This window comes from Hyperoodon ampullatus (genome assembly GCF_949752795.1).
Source record: "Hyperoodon ampullatus genome assembly, chromosome: 7".
Lineage (NCBI taxonomy): Eukaryota > Metazoa > Chordata > Mammalia > Artiodactyla > Ziphiidae > Hyperoodon > Hyperoodon ampullatus.
Window position 1 is genome coordinate 105,546,043 of NC_136920.1, and position 26,032 is coordinate 105,572,074.

Here is a 26,032-nt window from a genome sequence, read left to right on the forward strand (position 1 = left end):
ATAAACCTTTGTCATTTTTGGAGGAAACATCACAATGCTACATTTTCTAAGCTTTTGCATGCCTAGACACTCCTTCTAGTATCTTTATCACTCTTACTCCATTAAAAATATGTAGATGTGGGCTTCCCTGGTGGCGCAGTGGTTGAGAGTCTGCCTGCCGATGCAGGGGACACGGGTTCGTGCCCTGGTCCAGGAAGATCCCACATGCCGCGGAGTGGCTGGGCCCGTGAGCCATGGCCGCTGAGCCTGCGCGACCGGAGCCTGTGCTCCGCAACAGGAGAGGCCACAACAGTGAGAGGCCCACATACCGCAAAAAAAAAAAAAAAAATTAATTAAAAAAATAAATAAAAAATAAAAATATGTAGATGTTTGTCACTTGTCTTCTGACAGTTATAGAAATAAGGACTCAGGTTACCAATTTTTCTACCTAGCTGTTTGAAGAATTGTTTCCTTTACTGTCTTTTCCATAGAACATTAGTGTGATTCTGTTAATTCTGTTAATGAAATAAGGCCTTCTAAATCTGCACACTTAGTAAAAATCTGAGTTTTTCTCTTATATTGTAATTATTCCTTCAGAGTACCTTTTTTTTTCTTTTTAATAAATACCATTTACTTGGTTCTATGTCTTTTCTTTTTCTCTCTTCATTTTCTCCCAGATTTAAGTTTTCCAGATGTTTTCCAGACGACTGACTTTTGGATTCATTGTTAATTCTGCTTATCTTCAGTGAAGTATTCTAAATATTTGCGGTTGGATTTTTTTTTTCCCCATGTATTTTACCCAGTTCCTATTACAGTTAGGGCAGATACTTATCTGAGACTGAGAAGCCAAACATACTGAGTTAAGAACTTGGGCTCTGGAGTAAGACTGCCTGGAACTGAATCCATCTCAGCTACTCACGAGGTATTTGACCTTGAGAATTTATTCTACCACTCCACGCCTCAATTTCCTTATTTTTATAGGAGGGATAATAATGGTACCTACCCTATTGAGTTTTTGTGAGGATTAAAGGAGTTAATACAAATAAAGCCTCTAGGACAGTACTTAGCACATATGAGCTGCAAAAGGGAGCTGTAATTACTATACAGATTTTTTTGAAAGTAGTCTTTGAATCTTAAGAACAATTTTTTCCATATTATCTTTTTTTTTCCTTCAAAGATAAGGATTCACTGAATAATTCACTGAATTATTTGCCAGGAGACATATGTAATACCACTTTTCTGTCCCCTCTACTCCCCAACTATTGTCAACATCAACTTAAACAGGTTTCCCTTCTCAGAACTGCAGCTGAGGTTCGTGTGCATAGCCCCTGCCTACAGTGTGTTTTTTCTAGATGAGATGCAACTCAAGATACTTGTGCTGCATCTTCTGCTTAGGAACAGGCATTGTGGCATAATGAAAGTGGCGATCTCTTCCCTTCAGAAATCCATTCAGTTGAGCAGTTTAGTTTCCACCTTCTTTCCCACTCTCTGTGCTACTGTAGTAATTCAGAGCAAAAACCCTAACCCCCACCCCCAAACAAATTCTGAATGATGAGGTTATGAGAAAATGCACCCACTTCAGACCTGAGCACATGGGTTCCTCCTGTTTCTAGCAACACTACAGTCTTTGGCTTCTTGACTAATGATATGAGGCATTCCTAGTTTGCACAGAATAACTGCTCTTACTTTGAAGGGTCTATTAAATCTAAATTAGTGACAGATAACATTCACTTAATCTTTAACAGTCCTCAAAAATGTAAATTAAGATTTATTCTCTAAAATGGAAGCTTCTAGCTACTTATAAGTCAGTAATATTGCACAGTGGTATTTTAAACAGTACAGCCTTATAACAAAAATGTGTTCAAGATTAGAAACAATGTAAAGTAGAAGAAAAAATTACTGTGTAATCTCAAAAGGTTTAGGGATTTGATTTTTTATCTTATTTTTTTAAAAAGAGTTGAAAATAATAAAAAGTGAAACAGATTATTTTCATACAGGCTGACCCAGGGTAATCAGTCACCCTGATTACAGCAGGCCTTTCTGGCTACATAGGGTTGTTGCTTTAGACAACAAAAGTTGTCTACAGCTTTTGGATCAGCATGGCAGAAGCACCTCCTCCTCCGTTGCAAATACTGGCAAGACCATATTCTCCTTGCTTCAAGGCATGAGCCAAATGGACGACAATCCTGGCTCCAGACATCCTAGGATTAAGAAAGCATTTTGGTACTTTAATGGTTTATAGACTGTATGAATAACCAAATTAGCTATTACTTATAGCTGAATTTAACTACTTTAACTTGGGAGACTCGTTTCAAGAAGGGTTACGGCCTTTTTTTTTTTTTTGGCCGCACTGAGCGGCACGCAGGGCCTTAGTTTCCCAACCAGGGATCGAACCCATGCCCCCTGTAGTGGAAGCGTGGAGTCCTAACCACTGGACCACCAGGAAAGCCCCAAGAATGGTTACAGCTTTTTGAAAAGCCCAAGCATAGATTTTACTCTTAAATTATCTTCTTCAACATAAAACAATATTATTTTTCAAGGAACAGATGTGATAGATCTGTGTTCAATGGGGATCCTATCAGAAATGGTATTTGCCTTATGAAGAATGGGTGGGAAGAAAAACTGTTAAACCAAGAGTAACAAGAATTATCATGAAGCAGTTTAAGTTTTGATTGATAGGAATATACAAAGGTAGCCATTAACCTAGATATATTTTTCTTTATAATTTTACCTACCCAATTGGATGTCCAAGAGAAACAGCTCCTCCATTGATATTCACTTTTTGGGGATCAATCTCTAGCATTTTAATGTTTGCTAGTACGACCACACTAAAGGCTTCATTTATTTCCCACATTGTAATATCTTCTTTTTTCAATCCTGCATCTTTAAGAACCTAAATTTTTTAAAAATACAGAGTATGTTCAGGTAGTTAAGTCAAAAGTTATTTTCATTATCTTCTTGAAATTCTGCAATTTTCGTTTATATTTCCCTTTGATGTAATACATAAATATAGAGTTTCTTAGTTTCCAGGAGGAAGGGCCCTTTTATTTTCTGATTTTAATTTCTCATCTTTTGTTTTTGTTTTTGATTTTTTGGGGGGTGCTGCACGGCATGCAGGATCTTAGTTCCCTGACCAAGGATCGAACCCGTGCCCCCTGCAGTGGAAGTGTGGAATCCTAACCACTGGACTGCCAGGGAATGCTCTAATTTCTCATCTTATTGCATTGTAATCAAAGACTTGTTTGCATTATGGTATTTCTATTTTGGAGAGAGAAAACTTGATTTTCTTGAACATTCCATGGATAACTGAAAAACACGTACTCTATTTAGGGGTACATAGTTGACAAATATTCTTAAGATCTACTTTACTGATTATATGTTGCTTAGTTCTAGATTCTTTATCTATCAAATGAAAGAGGTATACTAGTCTCATACTAATTTTTCATTGTATCCCCTAGAGTTTCTGCTTTATAAACATTGCTGTGGGGTTATCTGGGGCACAGTTATTCAGAGCTATCGTATTTTCATTGTAAATGATTTATTTAAAGTCTTATTATATGATCTCTTGTTTTGATAGTTCCTCAGCTATTGCAGGAGGGTGTTTATCTTTAGAAATTTTTTTGTTCTGAGCAACAATAATATTAACATGAAACTTTTGTTCCTCCTTGCTCTCTTCCTCCAGCAGGCTCAGGTAGCTTTCTAAGCTGTACAGCCCAAACACCTTCCTCTAGTTCCAATGCCATGAGACAAAACATGGTACCTAAGTGTAGCCACTTTTCTAGCTCTCAGAATCTAGCTGAGAAATGTTTATCACCCTTCCTTTCCAATGTGATGCACATTCACTTTCAGAAGCTGTATAACTGTGTTGCTTTCTGAGATCTGCCACCTCTGGACAGATCATCACTCCCTGTTGTTTCTGATCCTTCTCTATCCTTATTCCCCACTGATTTTTTTTTTTTTTTTTACATCTGGGTGCCACCCTCAGACATTTTCTCTCAGGGTGAGGCCCTCTACTTCTGAAAGGGAACATTTGCTGGAGTCTTCTGAGATCCCTTAACCCCTAAACCAACACAACACTGTCTCCTTTCCTGGGACCCCTTAGTAACTTCCCACAAAGACTCAGACTGACAACTGGAGCAGATAGGTCCTCTCCATCTCCAGTTTTACTCTAAGACCAGCTTCCAGGAGTTCCCTTTCAGGATGAAGACTGCTCCTTCTAGTAATGAATATTTGCTTTGAATACTAGAACCCTGGACCCTCAGCATTCCCTTCTTTTCTCTGCTGCACCAACCTCCCACTTTGCGGTTGCCATTCCAGGTATGTGAGTTCCCACACAAGGAATTCAATCGTGTAGTTTTTATCTGCTCCACTGAAAATATAGTTTGTGGGTTGCCCCTTTACTTTTGTTGTTGTTATCCTTGTTGCTCTCTAATTGTTTTCGAGAGAAGTGAGAAGATTTGAAACTAAGCTACCTCTATGCTTTGGTGGATGAATAACATGTAAAATCTAAAACATGCAACCTTGGTATAAGCAAAACCAGAAATTGGCACAATGAGTTATGGTCTGTTATTTTGTTCTCACCTTAGGTACAGCATATGCAGGTGCAACTGGAAAATCAATAGGTTCTACAGCAGCATCAGCAAATGCTTTATTAAAAAAAAAATAGGTCGTTAAAATCTTTTTACAAGCACCCAAAGCTATATCTAACAACTCATATAATATGCAAAAATGCAAGTTTCCTAAACCTTGTAGTGTATTTAAATGTATTTGTGCCTTTTCTAAGATTCTACACTTTACAAGATTATACCAGTCATCTAAGCCATTGACTTTCACAGATAGGGAGTTAGGGGGAACTGCCTCCAGGGACACTGACATTATCTAGAGATATTTTTGGTTGTTGCACAGGTGGAATGCCACTTATTGTAGTATCTAGTGGGTAGAAGCCAAGCTGCTAAACATCTTACAATGCATAGAATAGCCCCTACAACACAGTTATTTGTTGTGAAATGTCAATGGTGCTGAGGTTAAGAAACCATGATCTAAACAAAACGGTATCTGTTTAACTCCTTATGAAGAAGGCAAGGCAGATTTTACAGCTAAAAAGTCTTAAGGAGACTGAGGACATGCCAAGACCACACAATTAATAATTAATGCCAGTACAATTAGATTTTTTGTATCTCTATACTCCTAAGCCCATAGTCTTTTTACTCTACTTGGCTACCTTTCCCCACAGTGCCAGGGGAAAACGTGTACCCTGTAGTCTCCCACACATCATCCAGGATAGGGAAAGATTTTTACAAGCTTTCTCTTATACAAATCAAATCCTAACGAAAATATTGAAGGAGGTTCTATCTCAATTAAAACATGTACTAGTTAAATTCTGTCACAAAGTACAACCTACAGACAGAAATAGCCAACTTCAATATTACGTATAATATTACTGGCAAAGAACCTCAATTTCAGGAAGAATATAGGGGTTTAGGAATAAACAAGTTCAGAACATTTTCTACCTGCTATTCTTGCCAGTGGTTTAACACTGAGCCTCTTGGCTGCATCTGCAGTCATCAGAACCATAGCAGCTGCTCCATCATTCAGTGTGCTGGCATTGGCAGCTGTTACTGTACCTGAAAGTATCAATGAGCATGACGTCAGAACATTCTTTCACAATGAATTCGTTTGGATCAATTTAACAAATTTCTGCAGAATACTGCCTGGGTTGCTAGATGCATGAAGATATGGATGGAGATAATTTCTGCCCTCAGGAAAATACACATAATTATATGTGTATGTGTATAACACAATTAATGTCAGTATGCCTTTTTATGTTAGATTTTTTAAAATATATTTTTATTTATTTATTTGGCTTCGCTAGGTCTTGGTTGCTGCCCCGTGTGGGATCTTCGCTGTGGCATGTGGGATCTAGTTCCGAGACCAGGGATCAAACCCGGGCCCCCTGCATTGGGAGCATGGAGTCTTAACACTGGACCACCAAGGGAAGTCCCCTTACGTTAGTTTTTTGTAACAGTTTATTCAAAGCTACCTCAAAAGGCATGTGTGATGGCACTGGGTAAATGCTGGTTCATAATTCCTCAAAGATAAGGACCACTTCATATTTTTCCTAACAAACACTAAGTATTTGCTTATTCACAGTAGAGCAGGCACTCATTATATATTTTGCAAATCAGTGTCAAAATCAGATATTTCTTCTTCTCTACAATCACTTGAAGTTAAATGAATACTAAAAGTCACTAAACTGTACATTTTAAACAGGAGAATTTTATGCTATGCAAATTATATGTCAATTAAGCTGTTTTCTTTTAAATACCAATGAAGACCCTAAAATAGACTGCTGCTAAAATTATAAAAATATACTTTTGCAATATAAATTTTTTTTTTCTTTTTTTGGCCGAGCTGTGAGGCTTGTGGGATCTTAGTTCCCCGACTAGGGATCAAACCCGTGCCCCTGCTGCGGAAGCACGGAGTCCTAACCACTGGACCATCGGGGAATTCCCTGCAATATAAATTTTTATATGATGCTTTAATAAAAAAGATTAATCCATTCCTATAGTTAGTATTGAGAAATTCAATCAAAAAAGGGGAAAAAGTTATTTCAGATTATTATCGCAGCTGTATACAGCCAATTTTAAAAGCAGAACTGACCTTTTTTCCTCAAAGGATTTAGTAACCTGGGATCCTATTTACACTAACATTCAACATTTATTTGTTGAGAACCAGGCACTAGAGATACAACAATGAAAAACAGCTAACAGCTTAGTCCTCCAGAGGCTTACAGATATTTAACATAATATGTAGACTTGACTTTCATATCACGGAAAACTTTCAAGATGAAGTGCATATGAAAAACTGTTCTACATCATTCTACAACCTGTTCCAGAGGCTTTATATATTGAAAGTATTAACTGTTTATATAAAATAAATAACTAATAAAAACCTACTGTATAGCACAGGGAACTCTACCTCAATACTCTGTAATGACCTATATGGGAATAGAATCTAAAAACGAGTGGATATATGTATATGCATAACTGATTCACTTTGCTGTACCGCAGTAACCAACAACATTGTAAATCAACTACACTCCAATAAAAATTAATAAAAAAACGTTCAAAGAGACACACAAAGAAAATATTAACTGTTAAGCAATTTTAAATATACTTTGGATAAATATCATATGTTTTGTTAACTTCACTTGAGCCTGATACATTGAAAATGTTAAATACCATCTAGTTTTCTAGAATTTTTAAAAATCCTTAGGCAGTTCCAAGACTAGATATGGTACACTGACTCTTTTTTCTTATGCTTCATTTCTTAATACTAACCATTTTCTTTTTGGAAAACCGTCTTCAGCTTTGGAACTCTGCTAAAATCAACACGTTTATATTCTTCATCTTCTTTCACCACTACATCTGGTTTACCTAAAACAAAAATCTTTTAAATTAAGTGATCTTAGCAGTGAAGATAATAATTAGTTGCTCAGTAAGAAATGGTACACAAGGTGCCTGGTAGTCTGTGCTTCCCTGTATGCCCACATACCTTAAACCATCCCAAGTAAATTCCACTCAAGAATCTACCATCAATAATTTCTGTTAGTGTCTTAAAGAAGAGTTTATTAAGTAGCCTGATGCAATTTAAGTCTTCTATTTAGCCACATCCCATTCTCTTCTCTCAGCCTCCTTCTATGATCACAGACCTCATTCTTCTAACCCCAGGGGTAGATGTCCAACCTAGGCTGGATAAGTTTTGGTACTCCATCATTCTCATCACAGTAATTATTGCTAGAATCGAAATGTAACCTAAACCAAGTTAATTGAGTCTTTACTGTGGATTTATTTTGCTGCAATTGGTGAGGAGGTCTCTTTCCTTTGTGACTGAGAGCCCTACAGATGTGACCCTGGAGATGGAGGCAGCACCACAGGAAGGCTGAGACAATAAAGAACAAAAGCAGCACGGAAAAGCCGAGACAGCACGTCCTAATGGTACTGACTACCCACTTCCAATCCCTGAAGTTCCCAGAGCTGACTGGTTGCTGCCATACATCTTTCAGTTCTGGGACGAATCCCCAAGTGGCCTTCTAATAAATCCCCCCTTTTCACTTAACTTAGTGTGTTGTCTGTTGCTTATATTAGAAAGAATGATATTAGAAATTAAATTATATTATATTAGAAATTAAATATTACCTCTGAATTAGCAACATTTCCCTTTAATAACCATAAGCAGCAGTGTCAGCGTCCTCAGTTGAAATGAACAAAGATAAAAATGGATAAATGCTGGGTAAATGCTGGTTCATAATTCCTCAAAGATAAGGACCACTTCATATTTTTTAATATGAAATTTTTTAAACATAAAATATTTAGCAACACGTAAAGTCTACTAAAAATTAAAATCTATTTATCCTTCAACCTTTTACTGTAATTGTGACAGGAACAACTTCATTTCCAAATTTTCCATCTTCCCATGCTGCTTTACTTCTGGTATAGGAGTTAATAGCGTAAGTATCCTGTTCATCTCGTGCAATATTCAGCTTCTTTGCAGTATTTTCTGCACAGTTGCCCTGATAGAAGTTGGAAGTTTTAAAAAACTAATTAACTTTGCATAACATAAAATAGTGGTTAGTAGTTAAATTTAGTTTCTTAAAATATACTTCTTTCTGTACTAGGTAACTTTTTTACTCATGTCTCATCCTCAAATACTTGAATTAGCCCAGAAGTTGCTATTTTGAAGACAAATAATTAAACACCTATGGAATCCATTATTAAATGTCAGAAAATGTCCTATTTCAGTGTGGGGCAATTTATTCAACAGTTGAACCAAGTTGATGCAATGAGCTTAGAAGAACATTTTCCTAAAATGAATGGCTCAATCAACATTTATATCCTTCAGTTCAGTTTCTGCGATATATATATTGGACTTTCCTGGTGGTGCAGTGGTTACGAATCCACCTGCCAATGCAGGGGACATGGGTTTGATCCCTGGTCCAGGAAGATCCCACATGCTGTGGAGCAACTAAGACCATGCACCACAACTACTGAGCCTGTGCTCTAGAGCCCGTGAGCCACAACTAATGAAGCCCGCGGACCTAGAGCCTATGCTCCACAACAAGAGAAGCCACCGCAATGAGAAGCACGCACACTGCAATGAAGAGTAGCCCCCGCTCGCCACAACTAGAGAAAGCCCACATGCAGCAACAAAGACCCAACACAGCCAAAACTAAATAAATAAATAAAATAAAAATCAATTAATTAAATTAAATATATATATTTTTAAAATCAAGCAGTATTTTATATACATGGCATTTCTCCATTACAAAGCAATAATTACCATATGAATTTTATTGTAGACATCAGTTAGCCCATCTTTTACAATCAAATCTTCAAGCTTTATGCCACCATATGGTGTTGCTCCTCTGTTCATTACGTAGGGAACATTGGACATGCTCTCCATCCCACCTGCCACCATCACATCCTGCTCAGCAACACACAAAAACCCAATGTCAATTCAAGTGGTACTGTTGACTTCTGAACAACACCAGGATTAGGAACGTCAACGCTCCACACACTTGAAAATCTATGTATAACTTCACAGTCGGCCCTCCCTATCCATGGTTCTACATCCACAGATTCAACTGTAGTACGTGTTTATTGAAAAAACTTTGCACATTAAGTGGACCCAGGCAGTTCAAATCCATGTTCAAGGGTCAACTGTAGTTGCAAACCCATTATACCCTTTACACAGCTACAACAAACAAGTATTCTCCATGGACTTTATTAAACATTTGCTACACAGTCACTATAAGAAGTACCCTCTTGACACTGGTAAAAGGAAATGGTCTGAAACGTGTAATGATAATTAAGATCAGAATCAGACATTAATAAGAATGCCAGGAATCTTTAATGTAGAACCGTCTTCTGAAATTCTTCTAACCCTTCATTTCACTGACACTGACAAAAATGTAATCTCAGTTCTTGGAAATAATCTTACTTCCTTGATTGTGATCCTCCCAATCAACTCTTCCCAGATAGCTATAGTAATTTTCTACTTGATCATCTGATATGCAGCCTGTCCTTCCACCCAAGTGTCATCTACACTCATCTGAGTCATTCTGGCTAGACTGTAAGTCTGGTCATTCCACTTCTTACAGGACTCACCAGCATAGCACATAAGGCCCTTTACAATCTGTCTTTCGTTCCCTTTCCAGTCTCATGCCTGGACCTACACCTGAGGTCATACAGAACTGTTTAAATATCTTCAAAGAGATTTCCCTGGCGGTCCAGTGGTTAAGACGCTGCACTTCCACTGCAGGGGGCACGGGTTCAATCCCTGGTCGGGGTACTAAGATCCCACATGTCGCGCAGTGCAGCCAAAAAGAAAAAAAGAAAATCAAGTCTTCAAAGATACTGTGCTAATTCACACCACCTTTGAACTTCTGACCTATCCACCAACATGTAAAACACCTACATTTCCTTTAAAACTAATCAAAACACAGCCACTTCATGCCTTCCCTGACCACATATTTGTATCCCTTTTTGGAACAGTTTCCCTTCCTTCTTCTGTGTCCCCCAATTACTGTGCATTGCTTTTATTAATAATATCACACTGTACTGTAGCTATATTTATGTGTCAAATCTTCTCATTAAACTAAGCTCCTGTGAGGCCAGAAACCCTTGTCATATCTATTTTTATGTCATTAGTGCCTGGCATATATAGTAGAAGTTTAATAAATCAACTAACCTGTAATTACAGATTAACAAAAGAAATTCATTTGCATTATAAGGGCTAATTTTTAAAAATAGTTTAATATAAAACATTAATGTAAATATAAAATCAAAGCCAATATTATATTCTCACAGTCTTTAATCAAGAATAAAGACACAGGGGGCTTCCCTGGTGGCGCAGTGGTTGAGGGTCCACCTACCCATGCGGGGGACGCGGGTTTGTGCCCCGGTCTGGGAGGATCCCGCATGCCGCGGAGCGGCTGGGCCCATGGGCCGTGGCCGCTAGGCCTGCACGTCCAGAGCCTGTGCTCCGCGGCGGGGGAGGCCATAGTGGTGAGGGTCCCGCGTGCCGCAAAAAAAAAAAAAAAAAGAATAAAGACACAGGCTTCCCTGGTGGCGCAGCGGTTGAGAGTCCACCTGCCGATGCAGGGGACACGGGTTCGTGCCCCAGTCCGGGAAGATCCCACATGGCGCGGAGTGGCTGGGCCCGTGAGCCATGGCCGCTGATCAGGCCTGCGCGTCCGTTGCTCCACAACGGGAGAGGACACAACAGTGAGAGGCCCCCGTACCGCAAAAAAAAAAAAAAAGAATAAAGACAAACAGAAGTTCTATACCAAAGAAACCTAAATATTTTGCCTGTTTTCAAATAATGGAGAGTCTCAAATAGTTCTCATATAAGTTTTATTCTGTTATCCTGAAATACTGAGTATTTTCTGGGGATGATGGCAATAATAAGTGACAGAAATTAAGTTATCAATTATTCTACAGAATATAATAAAATTGACCGTTTTCGAAAATCAGGTAATATTCAAAATAAGGCAATTCCTAGTATTCCTCTAAGTCAGATAATTTTATACATGCACAAATGAATCAAAGAACACTAACTGAAAGCATTTGCTAGAGAACCACAAAAAAATCAACTGAGACAAAATTTTCCTTGTCATTCAAACCGTTCTGAAACATCTAAACAGTCTCATGACCGTTTGACAAGGGTTTGGTAATACCTGATGTCAGTGTTACCTTGTGTATAGGCAAACAAGCTCTCATAAGCTTTGGAAAATATGTAACTGTGGTATAACTTTCATGGAAAGCATTTGAAAATATCAAAATTTTAAAATCTCTGACTCCAAAATTCTCCTCTTAGGAATTTTTCCAAAAGACAGACTTGCACATGATGACATTTTTAAATGTTTTGTTCACCAATCTCCAGTGAATGTCCACATAGTAGATCTTCAGCTAATGATGGGCAAAACCAGGATTTGAAATTAGTCTGGCTCCAGACTTTTTGTTCTTAACCACTACACTATACTGCTTAGTACAGTGAATTAACAAGAATTGATTTAAGTATTTATAAGTACACAAAGGTATATGCATAGGGGTACTCTCTGCAGCATTATTTAAAATAGTAAAGAACTGGAGACAACCTAGATGTCCATTCAATAAGGACCCATAAGTATATTATAGTTGTTCAGTTCAATAGAGTACTATCTTATGTGCTGATACAGAACGATCTCCAAGACATTACATGGGGCACTGAGTCTAAGAAACTTCTCCAAAGTTTCTCTGCTCTTAGGTGGCAGAATACACAAAAAAGTGATGAATAAGTCAGAGATTCAAAGTGGGGCAAGAAGAAAGAAGATTTTTCATTTTATACTTTTCTATACCATCTCAGTTTTTAGCATGTGTATAAGGTATCACTCTTTTTTTCTCTTTGGCTTGCCTTACAACTGGAAACAAAGCAAGGGAGGAGTAAAAGCAAGGGTATGCATAATTATGATTTTTGTACATGTAAGAAATAATCTGCAAACACTTCACAACTGATTTTTACCTTGGTGTGTTATACCCTGATAGGCTGGAATGCACTAGACAGGGATAGGGACACCTGTTTTCTAATTTTACCCCTGTAACTGTGTTTGTAGTCCTCTCAACCTCTTTCCTCAACTGAAAAAAAGGCTTGGATCTGATAAACTCTTAGGGCTACGTGTCCAGGTCTAGCCTCCTAACATCCAGCATATGTTTGCTGAGCAGCCTATCTCTTGCTCAGTCTCAGGTAAAGACAAGATCAAAATCATCAAGGCCAATAGAAAGCCTGCACAATTTTACAGCTGAACCTGAACATAAGGAACTATAAATTAGTCATCAATTTTGGGCTCAATCAATGATTTGATTCCCAGGGTCAGCACCTTATTCTCATTTATGATAAAAACCCTCTCATTCTAGCACAGACAAAACTTACGGTGTCTTAAATCAACCAGAATCTCTAAGTAAAGGGGCACCCAAAGACTAAAACATCCTGGCTGAAAACTACTTTTTAATACCAGACACTTGAGCTATCATTTTGACCTCTACTTCAAATGGAATTGGCAAATCCAGACACTCCTGAGTGTCTGAAACAACACAGCAACTGCACTTATGAGAAAGAATCTCACTTCTAGAGTATGAATATGCTTAGATTTGTAGTGTTTTTTAGCACTGCATATTATTTTAGCTATAAAATGGAAAAGAAGGTACTTCTTACCTGATGTCCACACATAAGATTCTGAGAGGCCAACATGATAGCTTTCATTCCTGAGGCACAAACTTTGTTTACAGTGGTACATGGAGTAGAAATAGGTAAGCCTAAAACCAATATAAATCATACTTTTGAAAAACAAAGATATTCTTCAAATAAACTGTAATAAAACAGAGCATGTTAAACTATAATCCGCAACATTTCTTCTGCCAATATAAGTCTATTATGCATTTAACGTTTTATTTAAGCTGAAATGACCTCCATTTTGCCATGTCAAACATTTAAGTGTAAAAGCAAAAATGTAGTCCTAATACCTGCACCCAGTACTGCTTGCCTTGTAGGGGCTTGTCCTTCACCTCCTTGTAGAACATTACCCATGTATGCTTCTTTCACTTCTTCTTTTGGAATCCCTTTTTTAAAAAATCACAAAGACATTTCCATATTTTATTCAATTTAATAATTAGTAATTACCTAGTAAAGTACATGACATTATATAGCAGGAATGGTTTCTTTTTCTTGTCCGTTTTGAGCTTCATTCGTAACACTCTAGTACAAGGACTTCTTTTCAAGGGAATTCAGAAATGTAGGCATTAATTCGTTTCTAAGTGTTACGTATATAGAAAGTGCAAAATAAATATTTGTTCCATTGAATCACTACCCCTCAACACAAAAAGTAAAGCAACTACTAACCTGCCTTTTCAATGGCTCCCTGAATTGCAATGGAACCAAGTTTAGTGGCTGGCAGAGAGGAAAGGCTGCCTAGAAAGGATCCAATGGGTGTTCTTGCAGCACTTACTATGACCACTTCCTGGCAAGACAGAAGATGGTAAAAATTATTATATTTAAATATTTTACCCACATCATCTTTCATAAATAAACAATTCATAGATATATTATCCAAGAAACAGACTTTTTATGAATGACTAATTACCCATCAAAGATGAAAATAATATTAGAACAGCACTAAAATCAGTTCAATGCTGGTACTTTATGATTTAAGACCTAATAGAAAACCTAAGAAAAACCAGTTCTAAAATAGGCATAGACCAGAAGCTTAAGGTTCAATTCTATTCCTTAGTCAAAATTTAAGAAATGATCAGTTTACCCTTGTTAACTGCATAAAAAGCCCTAATTAAAGGGCTTCCTTACTGAAGGGAAACTCTGGTCTAGGGTCAAGACCTGTATGTTAGTGGGGGCCATACCACTTAACTAGGACGCAGCCAGAGCCATAATTTCTTAAACTATTAATAAGACAATATAAAATTTAAGAAAAAGATAAAAGCTCTCTTAAATATTGCAAAACACTATTTTAACAATTCTCTCCTTACGCTTGCCTTCTACATGCTCTTAGATAAATACATACATACATACATACATAAATTCTCATAGATAATAAGAGAACCATTCCCTAGATTCTGGTCGAAGGCTATTACTAAGTCTTTTTAGGAACCGTTATGAAACAAAAGGAGGACCCCTCAGGAAGCACTAGGTGACCAGGTGATGGTCCTTCCTGTCTAATCCCCAGTCTCCTTCAGCACCTTTCTTCTAGTATCTTCCATGTGGCCTCTGCAATGTACCAACCAACACAATATAATGGGGGCTCCCAAAAGTAAAGGAAGAACATTGCCTAGTTTTAGAGATGGTTGTTTACCATAGACAATGATTGGGGAAGAAGCAGAAATTATGCAGGGCGCTAGACTGAAATTTTTTATGGTAATTTGGGAGTTTGACTTAATATTTCAATAATTAGCTATTCCTAACCACTGAATCATCCCAAGCTGACCCTCATCTATACATGCTTTAGAATATGCATTTTTAATAGACTACATTTCCTTTAAATTCTTGAAATTTTAAAGCACAATTTAAATTTATACTTACATTCAAAGTGGGTTTTGATACATAACTTCGTTCCACATATCTTATTTCCTGTAATATAAATATTTGTTATGATGTAAAAAATATTAATCTACATCACTTTATACTTCTCACTAATGGGATTATGATAATTTCTTTTTGCTGCATTATACTTTAATTTCCAAATTTTCCTGTTCGCATATATCACTGTTACAATTTTTAAAATTACTACTTTTGTAATATTCTCATCTGATTAACTGTTCATTGGAAATGTATGTTTTACCTTCTGATTAATTTATCATCTTAAAATTTCTAAGCCTTTTTAAGTATAAGCTTTATAAAATGTGATTTTAAGTTAAATCTAAGTTCTAAATTAAGTAAGCCCAAATTGGGCTGCTGCTTATATAACCTACTTACACTGAAGGATTCTAGCATATTATCTGTGACCCAGCTCTGAATTAAAATTTCCTACTTGTAGTAAACATGCCAGTCATTGCCTCTCCAGCTACACCCCTTTCTCCAAAGGGTCTGGAAGGGACGGCCCTAAGTACCTACAGGGTGATTCCCATCCTCCTCCCATTGGCCAGAGCTGACAGGACCACAAATTGAATGGACTTTGAACCAAGCTAGCACTCTGAGAGACCCGATCAACTGAATGATGATGGGCACTTGAAGTGAAAGGCCCAAGGGGCTGGAGTTAGTCAGCAACACCATGTAAAAGCAGAGGTTACAGCAAAGAGAAAAGCCACAAGTAAGCAGAGAAGCAAAGGAATGGAACATATACACTCAGAAAAGGAAGAAAAGACCATGTCACACTACAAGAGACAAAAGAAGATAACATAGTTAGTGATTTTCCAGTTAGGGTTCCAGCAAGGCCAGCTTTACTTTATTTCCTAACCTTGGATGTCCAAGAGCTTGCCTATTGTATATCTTCAAAAAAGCCCCTTTCTACTTAGCTAGTGTGAAATGGGATGTTGTTCCTTGCAATCAAAGGGCCTTTTCTAAACCACTTTAAAGTCTCTGGTTCTGTTTAGTTGAAGGTTCCCTGGTTTCTCCACTTTGCCCTGGATCCCATTCCAGTTGCCTTTTCAAAGATGCCACATCTTCCGTTATCCCTTCCCTCTCCCCAACATCATTCATCCCCTTTACTCCTGGATTATTCTGTAAGCATAGTAATAAGCTTCCTCCCACCTGAAAGAATTAAAAACAAACCTCTTAACCCAGACTCCCATTGAGCTTTCACCTCATTTCTTAGTTCCTCTGTACAAGAGAAGTTCTCCAACAAGTTACCTACAATTTGTTTCCTTGTCCTCACCTCCTATTTACTGTCCAACCCCACCCAATCTGGCTTTCATCTATCCTGTTGTTGTCTCTGAGCAAGATCAACAATGTCTGGATAGCAAAATCCAATAAAGACTTCACTATACTCATCTCATCCTCTCAGCAACCTGGGACTCACTTTTCTCCTTGGGGAAACACGCACAGTGGTTAAGAGCCTGGGCTTACAAGCTGAGTATTCTTGAGCATTAAGTTTTCTAAAATACTTTCCACAAGTTGTGAGAATCAAATGAGGTAATATGTGTAAACCACTACACAAACCCTCCCTTTTCTTGGCTTCCATTTTAACACAATCTTATAGTCTCCCTCTTATCTCTCTAGTTATTTTTCTCAGTCTTCTTTGCTGTTTCATCCTCCCTTTCCCAACCTCTTAAGTGCTGGAATGTCCCAGGGCTTTGTTCCAGGCCCCTTTTAATTTTCCATCTTCACTGTCTCCTTAATCATATCTAGCCCCATAGCTTTAAACAGCAACTATGTCCTGGTGATTTCCAAATTTCTATCTCCGGCCTTGACCTCCAGACTCATATATCCAAGTGCCAACTTGATAGCCTGAATTTAATGTCCAACTCATGTCTCTCAATTTCCACCCTAGAACACTAGTTGTTTTTTTTTTTTTTAATGGTGGGAGTGTGGTTTATTAAGCTGTGCCTTAGTACAGGTTCTGAGGTTTTCCCATAGTGTTTTTAATGTACAAAATGTTCTGCCAATTTCTTTCTTTTTTTAAAAATAAATTTATTTATTTATTTTTGGCCGCGTTGGGTCTTGGTTGCTGCACGCGGGTTTTCTCTAGTTGTGTCAAGAGGGGGCTTCCCTTCGTTGCAGTACATGGGCTTCTCCTTGTGGTGGCTTCTCTTGTTGCGGAGTACGGGCTCTAGGCGCATGGGCCTCAGTAGTTGTGGCACGCGGGCTCAGTAGCTGTGGCTCGCAGGCTCTAGAGCTCTGGCTCAGTAGTTGTGGCACATGCGCTTAGTTGCTCTGCGGCATGTGGGATCTTCCCAGACCAGGGATCAAACCCATGTCCCCTTCATGGGCAGGTGTATTATTAACCACTGTGCCACCAGGGAAATCCCCTGCCAATTTTCTTAAGCAATGACACTAGGAAGTTGACAGCTAAGTGGATGTTGTACACAGCTCATCATCTGCATGTGGCCAACAGCCACTGCCAGACACAGCACCTTCTTCATCTGGAACTTGATCGTGGACTTCACTTCATCAACTCTGGCCACCATGTTCTCATTGTGGGTCATCACAGAAGGGAACTTGCCAGCCTTATTCAGGCATGGGTCCAGGATTTGTGGGATCTTCTTGATCAGAGACTCTGAAGCCAAAAAGGCATCATGCTTCTTGACCAGTTTCTTATTCTTGTTGAGCTTCCTTAGCACCTTGATGCCAATGTGGGGTATATCCACAGCCTTGGCCTCATCACAGTGCTGCTGGTCCCCCAGAACACATATGGAGAACTTGGGGCAGGGGGTGGACTTAAGCCCAGAGCATCCACACTCACCAACAGCTAGTCTGGCTTCTCAAACTAGCTGGCAGGCTCAGCCAAGGCCTCCCCACACCTCCCCTCTTGTTTGTTTGTTTGTTTGTTTGTTTATTATTTCTTGGCTGTGTTGGGTCTTCATTGCTGTGCGCGGGCTTTCTCTAGTTGTGGCGAGCAGGGGCTACTCTTCGTTGCATTGCACGTGCTTCTCATTGAGGTGGCTTCTCTTGTTGTGGAGCACAGGCTCTAGGCACGCAGGCTTCAGTAATTGTGGCACATGGGCTTAGCTGCTCTGCAGCTTGTGGGATCTTCCAGGACCAGGGCTCAAACCGGCGTCCCCTGCACTGGCAGGTGGATTCTTAACCACTGTGCCACCAGGGAAGTCCCTCCCCTCTTGTTTTAAGACCCAGTGTGGGGGGTCTGTCCAGCCATACCTGCCTGGAGCAGGGGGTCTGAACTACCCGGGCACTTCAGTGCCACATGTGCCTGGCCATCTCAACCTCAACCAGAGCCTGAAGGGAGGAGACGGGCACAGGGACGCTGAGGGCTCGGTGGGATAAGAATGGTGCCAACCTGGCAGTGCCCAAGAAGCGTTTGTCCTTCTGAGGGTCACAGTTGTTCAGGCTGATCTGAAGCTCCACCATCTCCAAAAACTTCCGGGGCTTGTGCTGGTTCCCATGCAGGACTTCCCGTACCGCCTCATAGAGGGTGTCACAGGAGACTTTGCTGCTCATGGTGCCTCACGCTGTGATAACCGGAAAAGTAGAACACTAGTTTCTTTCCAGCTTTTCCCTCCTCCAGACATCACATCACAATCTGCCCAGGTGCTAAGTCAAAATCTTAGGACTCACCCTCCATCTCTGCCTAATACCTAGAGATACTCTATCACAGGTACTGTCAATACTGTGTCTAAAATATACCTAAATTCTTCCACTTTGCTTCATCTGCACTAATGCCACCTAGTCCCAGCCACCATCTCTTGCCACTGTAACAGCCTTTTACTTCATTTCCTGCATCCCCAACTTCCCTTCTTCAGTCCATATGGTTTTTAAAATGTAAATCAGGGAGTTCCCTGGTGGTCCGATGGTTAGGATTTGGTGCTTTCACTACAGTGGCCCAGGTTTAATCCTTGGTGGGGAACTGAGATCCCACAAGCTGCCTGGCGCGGCCAAAAAAAAAAAACACAAAAAAACACCCCCCCCCCACAACACACACACACAAATGTAAATCAGATCACATAGCTCCCCTGATTAAAATCCTTTGATGGGGCTTCCCTGGTGGTGCAGTGGTTGAGAGTCCGCCTGCCGATGCAGGGGACGCGGGTTCGTGCCCCGGTCCGGGAGGATCCCACATGCCGCGGAGCGGCTGGGCCCGTGAGCCATGGCTGCTGAGCCTGTGCGTCCGGAGCCTGTGCTCCACAACGGGAGAGGCCACAACAGTGAGAGGCCCGCATATCGCAAAAACAAAACAAAACAAAAAAAATCGTTTGATGGCTTTCCATTGTTCTTAGAATGATATCCACAGTCTTTCCGTTATCCTACAAGTTCCTGGCTCCTGGAACTGGAGCTCCTGATGATCTGCATGGTATGATCTGCCTCCTAATGTTCTTTCCTTTTTCTGCGTCCCCTGCATCGGCAGGCAGACTCTCAACCACTGCACCACCAGGGAAGCCCCTGTCTTCTTTTCTAATGTTCTTTCCAAACTCATGCCACTCTTGCTCTGTGCCAGGCTGACTCTTTAATATTCAGTTTCTCAGCTCCAGTGACATCTGGAGGCAGATCATACCATCTGGTGGCGCAGTGGTTAAGAATCCGCCTGCCAATGCAGGGGACATGGGTTCGAGCCCTGGTCCAAGAAGAGCCCACGTGCCGCGGAGCTACTAAGCCCACGTGCCACAACTACTGAGCCTGCACTCTAGAGCCTGTGAGCCACAACTAACTGAACCTGCGTGCTGCAACTACTGAAGCCCACGCGCCTAGAGCCCATGCTCCGCAACAAGAGAAACCACAGCAATAAGAAGCCCACACACCGCAACGAAGAGTGGCCCCCGCTTGCTGCAACTAGAGAAAACCCATGCGCAGCCACGAAGACCCAACACGGCCAAAATAAATAAATTAAGAAAAAGAGTCAGCCTGGGGAAGATCTAGGGAAAAGAGCATTTGATGCATTGGGAAGAACTAGGACAAAGGCCTTGAAGTAGAAACAAACTTGGCCCAGAAACAAACGGCACAAGCTAAGTATAGAAGGTGGAACAGCATAGCGGGAGCCACATACTCAGGAGAACACAGTCTGAGCTGAGACTAAGGAAGCAAGCAGGGACCAAAGAGGCCATGAGGACTCTGGATTCTATGTGCAATGAGAAGCCACTGAAGGCTCTTCTATTATAAAAAGACCACTCTGGCTGAAGTATAGAGAACTGATTGTAGGAGCAGGAGTAGAAAAAGGGAAGGAGAACAGGCAAGAGCTCATGTGGCTAGTGCTAGGGAGGTCATAGGAGGGGTGGATACAAACAGATGTACATGGAATATGTTTTAGATATAGAACCAGCCAATGGGTGGGTATTAGTATTCTTATTTTACAGGTACGGAAACTAAAGCACAGGCAGGTCAAGTAACCTGCCCAGAGTCACAGAGCCAATATGGGGCAGACCTGGGATTTCAAATCCAAGCAGCCTCACTCTATTATACATATAGTTTACATATTATACATATATATACATATTATATATTATGCATATTATATATTTGTTATACATATTATATATATTTTTTAAATAGTAATAAAATTTAGGAAGCTGAGGCAACTGCTCTTTCCAAAGTACTGCACTATTTTTGAATAACTAATGATTTGCTTATGATATTCTTCACTAATCAAGCGTGTCATCAGTGATACTAAGTTTTCATTATTTCTGTTCACAGGAGACAAATTCATGAAAACTATCCATATGCCAAAATAACTGTAAAAATCAGTAAAATGAATTAGAAATTGAGCCATTATCAAGGAAACATTTTGAGAAAACAGATTAATCATTTAAAAAATTTTTCAACTTCTTAGACGATTTAGCAGTTAGTACTCAAAATACCTTGTATTTATGCATATTATTGTCTGTATGAGGAAGCAAAGTTCCCTTACATAAAACTGATATCCCAAGTCTGTATTTCTTCAGGCCTTTATAAAGTTCTCCAAGTATTAAACAGTTATGCTAATTTCAATCAACACTTTTCATTTTATGTATATGTTCATTTTATGTATTTCATTTATACAATTCCTTTGTTAAAATCTTATATAAACACTGTTATATTAAATTTTTACATTGTTGAATGCTCCCTCTGTTATGGGTTGAATTGTGTGCCCCACCCAAAAGAAGTCCTAACTCCCAGGAACTTAGAATGTAACTTTATTTGTAAATATGGTCCTTACAGAAATAATCAAGTCAAAATAAGTTCATTAGGGTGGGCCCTTATCCAGTATGACTGATGTCCTTATAAGAAGGGGAAATTTGAACACAGAGACAGACGCAGGGAAGGGAAGTGAAGACACAGGAAAATTGCCACGTGCAGATAGAGGACTGGAGTGATGCATCTACAAACCAAGGAACTCAGATTGCCAGCAAACCACAAGAAGCTCAGACGAGGCACTTGATTTCGGACTTTCTAGCCTCCAGAACTATGCAACATATCTGTTGTTTTAAGCTGCCTGATATGTGGTATTTTCTTACAATGGCCCAAGGAAACTAATACACCCTCCTTCTTGGAAATCTCCCCTCCCTTGGCTTTCAGGTGACACTACATTCCTCTGGTTTTCTTCCAGAACACCGTCCTCTCTTTTCATTCACCTTCGCGGGTTCCCACTTGTCTGCCTGTCCTGAAATACTGTGTCTCCCAAAGGCCCTGTACAAAGCCCTCTTCTCTCCTCTGTCTACACACCTGCTGTAGCTGGGCTCATCAATGCCTGTGGAACTCCTCTCTCAGCCATTCACAGCCAATCAGTCATTAAGTTCAACAGATTCTATCTCCATGCTATCTCTTGAATCTATCCATTTCTCTCGGTGTTTACTGCCAATCAGATCACTATCACCACTTACTTGCTTACCAACACATTCTGTTCTTTTTTTCTGTATAAGAAAGGCCTGAGAACTGAGGTTCAAAACTCCACAGGATGAAAGGGAATGGGAAGGGAATGCAAAAACCATGAGTATACATCAGGATTCAACCAGGAAAATAAAACCATTCTATGTGAAACAGAATTTAATGCAGAGAATTAAATGCACAGGTGAGGGACTTCCCTGGTGGTACAGTGGTTAAGAATCCACCTGCCAACGCAGGGGACACAGCCTGGATCCCTGGTCCGGGAAGATCCTACATGCCGCGGAGCAACTAAGCCCGTGAGCCACAACTACCGAGCCTGCGCTCTAAAGCCCGCGAGCCACAACTACTGAAGCCCGCACGCCTGGAGCCCGTGCTCCTCAACAAGAGAAGCCACTGCAATGAGAAGCCCACGCACTGCAACGAAGAATAGCCCCCGCTCGACACAACTAGAGAAAGCCCACACGCAGCAACGAGGACCCAACACAGCCATAAATAAATAAATAAATAAATAAATAAATAAATAAATAAATAAATAATTTTTAAAATAAATAAATGTACAGGTGACAGAAGAGCTGAGAACAGGAGACAGCAGCACAGAGATTAGCAACAGGAAGCCACTAGCATGCTCAGGCTGTTAAGACAAAGGGAAGAAGCAGGGTTACCAAAGCCAAGGGGTCAGGGTCACCTGGCAGAAGCAAGAAGCAAAGGACTGGCAGACATTGTCAGAAACACAATCTAAGGCAGAGAGGAAAAACATAATTATCCTGACTTCTCCCTTCTTATCTCCCAATCTTCCACCAGTTTCTGAACCCAGCCAGAAGCCAGATGATGCTGGCACCTGCAAGGGTCAGCCTCACAGCAATACAGAAAGAGAACAGGAGATGAATCTGGGAACAAATAGGCTCAGAACTGGCACAATGCAGGATTTTTTTTTTTTTTTTTAAGTCTGAGTATTAAAGGAAAATCATCTTGGTTCAAAATAGCAAGACAGGACTTTAAAGGAGGGAATGGTCACAAGTGTCAAATATAGTATAAAGAAAAGTCAAGAAGAAGAAAAAATACAGGAAAAGAAAATCACTGGTATTCTTCTGTTGAGCAGTACAGAAATCTAACTGCAGAAGTTTAAGGAGAAGTGGATGTAAACGAAGGTGATGAGGAGGACTACTCTTGACCATAAGAAAAAAGCAATTCCAGCTGGAAAGCAACAAGCTCTGATAAAGTCCATAAAGGTTTCTTGACCGTAAGGGAGACCTGTGTGTATCTGAAGGCAAAAGAGAAAAGGCCAGTTTAATGGGTTAGAGATCAAGTTCCATTACACAAAATGGCACTGAATATTGAAAGCCTGTTAAAACAAACGGATTTCCATGGTTCATTAAATGACCACTTAATTCAAGTAACAACCAATACAACTAATTCCTAGAGTTCAATTAAATGAACACCACAAATCATATGCTACATAACCTACAACTTCATTTTTCTCATCAGCAACAATTGTGTTTGATTTTAAGCTCCCACTTAAACTATAAATTAAGAGGGTTCTGCACTTGGTTTATGTTTTGTTTTGTTTTTTACAAAATTAAAGTACTTATTTCACCTAATTCACTAGTAAATGTTGGTTGAAACTCAGGATGACCCAAGTACATTTTCGTGATTTCCAACATACTAACAAATATGCTAAGAACTCATGTTTCCTGGAAACCCACTCCTCCTGACTTTTTTATTATCTCAGTCACCCAGGATTAATTTTAGACTCTTCCTTTTCCCTTGGCTCCCACCCTCACTCTGCATTTGTCAAGTTCTACACTTATTCTTTCACAATCTCTTGCACAGTGCTCCTCCCTTTCAGCTCCTACTGCCAGCAGACCAGTTCAAGTTACATCACACCTAACAGACAATAGTTTTTTCCCCACTTCAATGCTCCTATACCTCTAATTATGACAAGAGCAAAAATATCAACGGTTCTCACTGACTTAAGTCAAATCCAAACTCTTACAAACTCTTACAATATGACTGGATTTCAAACTTTTTTTTTTTTTTTTTTTTTTTTGCGGTATGCGGGCCTCTCACTGTTGTGGCCTCTCCCGTTGCGGAGCACAGGCTCCGGACGCGCAGGCTCAGCGGCCATGGCTCACGGGCCCAGCCGCTGCGCGGCATGTGGGATCTTCCTGGACCGGGGCACGAACCCGTGTCCCCTGCATCGGCAGGCGGACTCTCAACCACTGCGCCACCAGGGAAGCCCTGGATTTCAAACTTTATTGCTCCAACCAAACTGGAAAAGTCACGCTTCACCAACCACACCCTGAACTTCTCTACCTACTCCTTAGCTTTTGCCAGACCCTAAACATGTGGTGCAAGCTAGCTTGCTTTGATGTACGGAAAATAGTAAATTCTTCCAGGGTGTCGCTCCTGTGTTCCCCAAACACAACAGCCAGAGGAGAAACACGGCTCTGGACGCCCTTAATACGTAAGCATTACTCATCAAGAAAGTGAGTAGCCATTTATTTCCCTGATAGGTTTGAAGTTGCTCCGAGTCGGTATATCTTTTTATTATCACCCTGTAAGCCCATCATGATTACCTATTGCATGAAATCAAAATCTCTTGACAATAACGCTCACAAACATGTTTTAAAGAAAAGCTCGAAACCAGTTTTACGGGCCTTCCCTACCCGTCGGGCAAGGTCAGAACCAAGCCCGCGCCTTTCTGCCTGTCAAAATACCTGCCCCACTTGACACACTGGAAAGCAATTATCACGATCCGGGAGAGCTCTGAGAATGGAAACGCCCTGTACGAGCCGGCAAGTCTGAGCGCGTGGCTTTCGGGGCGTGGGTCCCTCCGGGGGCTTCCTCAGGCCTGCACTTAGGGCTCCTTCCGGCCGCGAGGCCGCAGGCAGAAGACTTCCGAGGCGAGTCCCGAGTCCCAGTCCCTCTCACCTGCATCTGCCTCCGAAGCAGGGGGCTGCGCGCGCGGGCGCCACCGCGCAGAAGGGCGGCCAGCACAGCCATAGTGGCCGAGCGCGGAGCGGACAGTTACCAGCGGAGAGATGTGATCGCGAGAGGCGGGTCCCTGACCCTGCTTCAAGCGCCGACCCGGCCGCCCCCTCCAATAGCAGCCTCGGGCCGCGACGGCCGGCGGCCATTGGCCAGCAGCAGAGGAGGGGAGGGGCGGAGCCTGGCGCTGGGAAGCCCGAGCGGCGCGTGGCAGGAGGCGCTGGTTTAGAAGCCAGCTGATAAAGTGCCAGGTTCCCTTTCCACTACTCTGACCTTCTGAGACCAGTGGTTTATGTGTAATCTGGGCCTTTTCTGTTCACTGGGCCTGCTTCTCTCACTTAATACCCACAAAGCACAAAGGAAATTCATGAAAATATTTTCAAGCAATCCAGTTAGCTTTTCATTTATGATGAGATAATTTTGCAATTGTTTCTTAGTAGGAGGAAGAAGAGGAATAGGAAACATTAATGCCTAACTTTGAACAATTAATAAAATTATATTAACCTTCACAAAAACTCCATGAATTAGGTGCTATTATTATCCACCCCTTAACTAATGAGATAACTGAGCTACAAAGAAGTTAACTTATTTTTCCATGATTGCATGGAAAGTTGTAGAGCTGGGTTCTGAACTGATAGCATTACATGGCATTGCTTTCCTGTACCTATTTCCAGAGAATGATGTAAGTGTTAGGTATGGTATTCTCACGTTTTGGAAACCCACTGCTTAATTTTGGATCTTCAGCTGGAGAGAGCAAATTTTTGTGACTTTGTAACATTGTTTTCGTTTATATTTATTTTATTTTTTAATTTTTTTCTATTTCTTTACTTTTGCTTGTTGTTGTTGTTTTGGCTTTTTTTTTTTTGCCCAAGTGGCTTGTGGGATTTTGTTCCCCAACAGATATTGAACCCAGGCCCACAGCAGTGAAAGTCCGGAGTCCTAACCACTGGACCACCAGGGAATTCCCTATACTTACTTTATACAGAAGATAGGAGTGACAACATACAAAGTGAGCACTTTAACCCTACTTACTCCAAGCCAAACCCAGGTTTTTCCT

General features: G+C 40.5%; 1 protein-coding gene and 1 pseudogene across 2 annotated transcripts; both read right to left on the bottom strand.

Moving 5' to 3' along the window:
- Positions 1–1,830: 1,830 nt before the first annotated feature.
- On the bottom strand, positions 1,831–24,996 carry ACAT1 (acetyl-CoA acetyltransferase 1). The gene is made up of 12 exons (XM_079709281.1): positions 24,919–24,996; positions 15,103–15,150; positions 13,915–14,032; positions 13,539–13,634; positions 13,231–13,331; positions 9,319–9,462; positions 8,401–8,551; positions 7,320–7,415; positions 5,490–5,603; positions 4,561–4,625; positions 2,715–2,872; positions 1,831–2,180 (listed from the first exon to the last, which is right to left on the bottom strand). Exons 1-12 carry the CDS (start codon positions 24,988–24,990, stop codon positions 2,060–2,062), a joined length of 1,284 nt encoding a protein of 427 aa, XP_079565407.1. The 5' UTR covers positions 24,991–24,996; the 3' UTR covers positions 1,831–2,059.
- Positions 16,729–18,633, bottom strand: LOC307055861 (large ribosomal subunit protein uL1-like; annotated as a pseudogene). The gene is made up of 2 exons: positions 18,473–18,633; positions 16,729–17,931 (listed from the first exon to the last, which is right to left on the bottom strand). The product of its transcript is annotated as a large ribosomal subunit protein uL1-like (transcript).
- Positions 24,997–26,032: the final 1,036 nt, after the last annotated feature.

What these genes read in the sequence shown, in the direction of transcription:
- ACAT1 (XM_079709281.1), bottom strand. Translation starts at nt 24,990, where the DNA reads ATGGCTGTGCTGGCCGCCCTTCTGCGCGGTGGCGCCCGCGCGCGCAGC. An exon ending in GCAAGCAGTACTGGGTGCAG is followed by an intron (nt 13,332 to 13,538) that starts GTATTAGGACTA and finishes TATTGGTTTTAG; the next exon opens with GCTTACCTATTTCTACTCCA. An exon ending in ACCACTGGCAAGAATAGCAG is followed by an intron (nt 4,626 to 5,489) that starts GTAGAAAATGTT and finishes TTTTTAATAAAG; the next exon opens with CATTTGCTGATGCTGCTGTA.